This window comes from Tachypleus tridentatus, chromosome 7, assembly GCF_004210375.1.
Source record: "Tachypleus tridentatus isolate NWPU-2018 chromosome 7, ASM421037v1, whole genome shotgun sequence".
Taxonomy (NCBI): Eukaryota; Metazoa; Arthropoda; class Merostomata; order Xiphosura; family Limulidae; genus Tachypleus; species Tachypleus tridentatus.
Window position 1 is genome coordinate 35,766,529 of NC_134831.1, and position 6,000 is coordinate 35,772,528.

The following is a 6,000-nucleotide window of genomic DNA, read 5'->3' on the forward strand; positions in this document are numbered from 1 at the left end:
ATGTTTTGAATGTTCAATCAAAATGAGTTGCTCTAAAATATCTTATACTGGCTTAGACCAGTTTCTCATAATACATTGCTATAAATAATAAGTATAGTATGAAATTAGATGCACCACCTACAATTGTTAACTAACATTCTTAACTTTAAAGAGATTTGTGCAGAGAAACAAGCCCACTCATCACACTGACAGAATCTTGCATGAATCATACTTTTTTATGATGTACTGTGTTCAATAATTCTACAATAGAGTAGCAGAAATGAGATATATACACAGTGAAATACGTGCCATAATATCGCAATGTTGTATTCGATGAAACAGTGAAGACTGTATGTTTGTGTGTGTATATAGTATAAAAACAGTATATTAATACTCAACAGTCAAGTAAAATAAAACAAAATCTGAATGAAGGACTATTCGTGATGGCGAAAACCCACTTGTAGAAAATTATATATTTAAAAATGGCTGGTATTGGTAGAGAAGGCACTAGTGGAGGAGTGAACAGTGTTTCGACCTTCTTTGGTCATCATCAGGTTCACAAGCTGAGCCTGTGAACCTAACAATGACAAAAGAAGGTTGAAACGTTCACTCCTCTACTAGTGCCTTCTCTACCAATACCAGCCATTTTTAAACATACAAAATGAAGGATTGCATTAAAAACAACAAGTCCCAACAAAAATAAAAAATGTTGCACAAATCAAAAGGATTTCATGGGTACAGGCTATAATGTGGGATATAAAATATACCCTAGGCTTTGGAGATGACTGCAGAATAAATACCTACATTGCTGTGGGGATACACTGTTTATCAGTCTTAACCTCCATTCACCAGTCTCACATTATGAAATTATACTTGTACATTATTGGTTAACTCTGACAGTCTGTACTGATTATTTGGTGTGTGTTGCAGCTGGTGTTTTTTCTCTGACTACTGTTTATTTATCATATAAAGTCATAATTGTCCTTTGTCTGTTGTACTACAAGTATTTTTAGAAGGTACAAGTATTCTCTGAATACATTAATGAACCCCTCAAAACTTATGGTTGCCTTTTTACATTATTGCTTGTGAGAATCTTCTGAGACATTAACAAAAAACTATTTAATGGTTTTTATTATGCAGGTATCACAGGCTATTATAGAAGAAGATTTAGAGGAGAGTAAAGTTGAAAGAGAGATTGACGAAATTGATGAACAAATGTAAGAAGTTTTTCTTTGTTAAAATATTGTTATGTCATGGTATAAAATATTGTTATGTTATGGTATAAAATATTGTTACATCATGGTATAAAATGAAAATATCAGAATATTTTATTCTTTTTTGTACATTAAATTGTGTGATGCAAGTCTGAAACTTTAAAATTATGCATACAGAAAATATGGTACAATATAAGCACCTCTAATCAATGAAAGCATAGAAACAGAACTTATTTTTTTTAATTTTGTGATCAACCATTCAAATAAGAGTTATAAAGTAATTGAAAGAAGATCGTTAGCAGTTTTGAGCATTAACAGTTATCCAGGATATAGTAGATGATGATAGAAAATCAGTTTTTAAAAGCTGTAATTGTTATACATCTATAAACAGACCAAAGTGTGTGTGTGTGTGTGTGTGTATGTATATATTTATATAAACTAAGGATAAAATATTTAAACTTTTCAATTCATGGTAGTTATTACATTAAAACATCAAACTAAACAATTTAGAAAACAAGCTGTTTCCATTAAACTTACTTAATTCTAGAATTCTTCTCTGATTTTGTGAAAAAAGAACAGTTTTTTATGTAACCTAATTAGTAGTTGTAAAATATTAAAGTGAATATTGTTATGCTGGATCAATTAGAACACTGACAAAAAGGCTGTGTAATTTCAATAACTAGCTTATTATCCACTTCTATATAATATTTTACTTTCCTAAGCAGTACCAGATGGGCCTAACTACCCAGTTTTGCAGCTATATGAAAAAGTTGTTTCTCTGATACCTGACTCTTGATTAACTCAATGAAGTGACTATAAAACTTCCAGAAGCACTTCACTTACAGTGCTATACATCTCTTAATTAAAACTGATCACATAGATTTCACCAAAAATGCTAATACATACAGTTTACATCAATTTTTTTACCAGTTCCTTCTTTCAAAAATCATTTACAAGATAGGTAATTTTAATATGACATTTTCAACAAACAAACAAATAATTTAGTTACATGTAAAACAAAATATGATTTCAATTGTTCATAACAATACAAATCATAAATTCACATTCAAAATGTTTTCCTCTTACACCAAAAACAGATGATTCTTTTTTTAAAAGTTGACAGTTTTTGTCACTGAATAAACATTTTAACCACAGTAATCTTGTTTGACTGGATCCTTCAAATCTTCCCTCAGATTGAGTAAATTCTTTACTTGTAAGCATTTGTTTTCTTTTTTCAGATTTAACTGGGAAAGGGTAGAGAAGTTACAAAAGAAAAAAGAAGAAATACTGAAAAATGAATACAGTAAAGAAGATAACTCTGATGACAACAGTAGTATAGATGAGCATGAGTTTGATGAGTTTTTGGATTGGCGGTCAAAAGGAGTGTGGAAACTGTAAAATTTGTATGAAAAGAAAATTACTGAAAGAGTTGGATTTATATACTTACAATAAAAAAATCATAAAATGTGCCTCAGTCAGAGGAAATACAATATAGTGTTCTTGAATACAAAACTTTCACTAAGATCTTGTTTGAGAATGCTAAATTTTCAATCTTAAAGTTTCATTAACATTTATGACTGTAGTGATCATAATCTTTGTAATATTTTGTAAATTATTTTGACCATTTTATATTACATGAGTTTTCTTTATAAATTCCAAAAGCTCTTCACATTTTCATAAGGATGTGGAAAACAAACTTTAGAATGTCACATTTACTTCTAGTAACTCTCTAAACATACATTGTACATTATATTGCTATCTTCAGCACATAAGTCACGTTCAGAATGCCATTATCGTATGGATCAGTAGTTTATATGTAATGTAGACATTTTTTGTTATGCCCATTTAATACATGCTAAGCAACTGTTGACTACATAAAACTACAAAGCAAATTAGGATTGTATTGATGTAATTTCTTTTACTTTTCAATCACAGAATAAGAAATAAGTTGAAGCATAGCTTGTCCTGTGACATTGTTCAAGCTTTATTACATAATTTGAAGTTGGTTTTTAATCAAACATGAGCATTCAATTCCTTTTTTTTTTCAAGATATAAGTATCTTACAAGATCTTGACCAATTTACTCATTTTTACATTTGTAGGTTTATCATTAAATCAACAATGTAATTTTTCTATTTTATTCAGGTAAGATGTGCTTGCTTTTAATTATATTAAGAAATTATCTTTTCCAACTAACAACTGTTAACTAAAGTTTCAAACTGAATCTCATGATTATTTTCAAGATCGAGTTGATAAGGCTTACTTCTATAATCACTGATATATTATTTTCATTTTGAATTACTGTATGTTTGTTTTTTTGACTTGGGGACATTGTGTGCAGAGGGAATCCATCCACATAGCATAGTTGTTTACATTGCAACATGGCCTCAGTACTCATGATCCACAGACAACCTCATTAGAAAAACTCAGCTGACATGGCAATGCTGGCAGCTTGATGTATCCAAAGTTCCAATGTTTGAAATTGGAACAGCATAAACAAAGCTAGATGCAACTTTTACCACTTACTCAAACATGTATTTTGGCTTTTGGTAAAGGATATGAAGTATTGCTTTCATATAATTATTGCAGGTTCTTATTATTTAGAAAGTTCATCAGAGGATAGATAATTTTATATAGGTAATTACAATTATTTTAGAAAGTAAAAAACAATCTTGTAAAGTTTATATCTAGTAAATATATAACAGTTCTGCTCATGCTGATTATAAGTGGTGCATTACCTTAACCTCAAATATCCTGTTAATTTTAGGTTACTGCTTCCAAATCTAATTAGAATGATGATGGTCTATCATTTAATATAAAACTATTTTTAAATATGAGATGAAGAAGATAAAATAAATTTTTGAGAAGGCTGTTTAAGTACAGCTACTGTTGTATATTTTCTGGTATTTCACACAAGGTGAAATCACAAATTGTTAGAAATGACACATTAATAGTGACTTGTATCTGTGAAAGGTCTATGAACAACTATTCGTTGAAACCACCCAAAAAATTTATAACTAATATATTCTAGATATTTTGTGAGCCAGATGTGAACTGTGGTAGGGACATGAAGTGTCAATGGTTTATGTCTCATTGCCACAAAAGAAATGCTCTGAATTTTAAGGTCATAAGTGCATTTTAAGAATAAACGTAAAAGAGTTACAATGAAAAACAATTTGAGATTTAACTCTCTGATAACAGTTTTATTATGTAGTGCACAGTTTGTCTCCAGCAGTTGAATGCAAATTTGCCATATGAATTGTCCAGTTTTCAAAAACTATGTACACATTTAGAGTAGTTGCAATTAATGGATTAAAGAACTGAATGTTATTTTGCTCTATTATAATGTATAGCATGTGATTGAGTTTATAAGTGAAAGGTGTCAAGGTATATGATTTTTTTAAATGTGAAGCATTTTGAAAAATACAATTTAACTTTAATAATATATTTTTATATAGTAATCTCTTCATATGCTATGATCAAACTTAGTTCAGAGCAAAAATTACTCTCATAAGAAAATGAGAGAATAATACAGAAAATTACAATAAAGGAAACTTAAGAATCTTTTTAATTAACAAAGTACTCTAAGCTTGATTCTTCAACTGTCTGATATTGTAATTACAATATCTGTTCTTTTCTTTGTTAGATAGCTGTTAGCTACATTGCTTTGGTAGCAGTATAGAATATAGTTTTTCCTATTCATAATACCACTAGCTTAGAATGACCTGCTAAAGAGGATGTTTAACTTGCAACTTGTGGGTCACACACTCAAATCACATTGCTGAACATGCTCATCCTTTCAGCTGCAGAAGAGTTATCATGTGACTGTCAATCCCACTATTCAATATTAGTAACCTAAGAGTTGATAGTTGGTGGTGTTGGCTGTCTTCCATATAGTTTATAACTTCTGAATTAAGGATGAGTAACACAGGTAGCTCTCAACTAGCTCAACAGGAAATTCAGCAAACAAACCTAGCATTGTTGTACAAGAAGCATTACAGGTTAAAAGTAATTCATAATTAAAATTAAATGATCAAATTATTTTTAATACTTTGTATCATTTTATTGTATGCCAAAATTTTGTTATTCTTAAATAACTCAGAATATTGTAAATTTTTAAAGATAAGTCTAATACCTGTAAGATATTTATTTTTTAAAAATTAAATACATATATGTTAATCAAATTTTCATTGAAGTTTGAGACTTCATCTCATGCAATAAGCTTAAAGAAGTTTCTTTAACTCAGTCTTTCAAATATAAAATAGTATTTTAGCTCAGGGTTAATCTAACTCATGAGGTTTCAGAATTAAGCAAAATCCATTTTTTGTCAGTGGTTTACTAATACAGAAGAAAATAAAATCTCATTCATACTTACATTTGGCCTGTAAAAGTTATTATTATATATCAAATAGATATAAATTGCCAACATATTTATTTATGAGGAATGATATTTCATATTGCATCAAAATAAAAGTAATAACAAAAATGGAAAGGGAACAGATGTTTGAACAGTGGGGAGAAACTTTAATATATAGCATTGTTTTCCGTCTCTTTTAGGAGACAGTCCAGTACTTCTGTTGAATTTTATATTGTTGCATATTGAAGCTTGAAATATTCCAAAACTAAGATAAATTTGGATTTAAAAGTTAAATAAATGTCAATATATATATATCAAATTTATGATACTTGCCAACAAGATTAATACACAGTTTTTTTCTTAATACAAATATATTTTAATGCACAAACAATAATGCAATTTATAATAATGGTTATTACAAATAGCAATCTATATACAAAGGTTTTACAAA

General features: G+C 28.9%; 1 protein-coding gene across 1 annotated transcript in view; it reads left to right on the forward strand.

Moving 5' to 3' along the window:
• LOC143257652 (zinc finger protein 830-like) overlaps positions 1-5,568 on the forward strand; it is a 32,150-nt gene extending 26,582 nt beyond the window's left edge. Inside the window, exons 6-7 of the mRNA XM_076516696.1 lie at positions 1,120-1,196; positions 2,432-5,568. Of these exons, the coding sequence (XP_076372811.1) occupies positions 1,120-1,196; positions 2,432-2,591 (237 nt within the window). The 3' untranslated portion in view covers positions 2,592-5,568. The remainder of the gene's footprint in view (positions 1-1,119; positions 1,197-2,431) is intronic.
• The last annotated feature ends 432 nt before the right edge of the window (positions 5,569-6,000 follow it).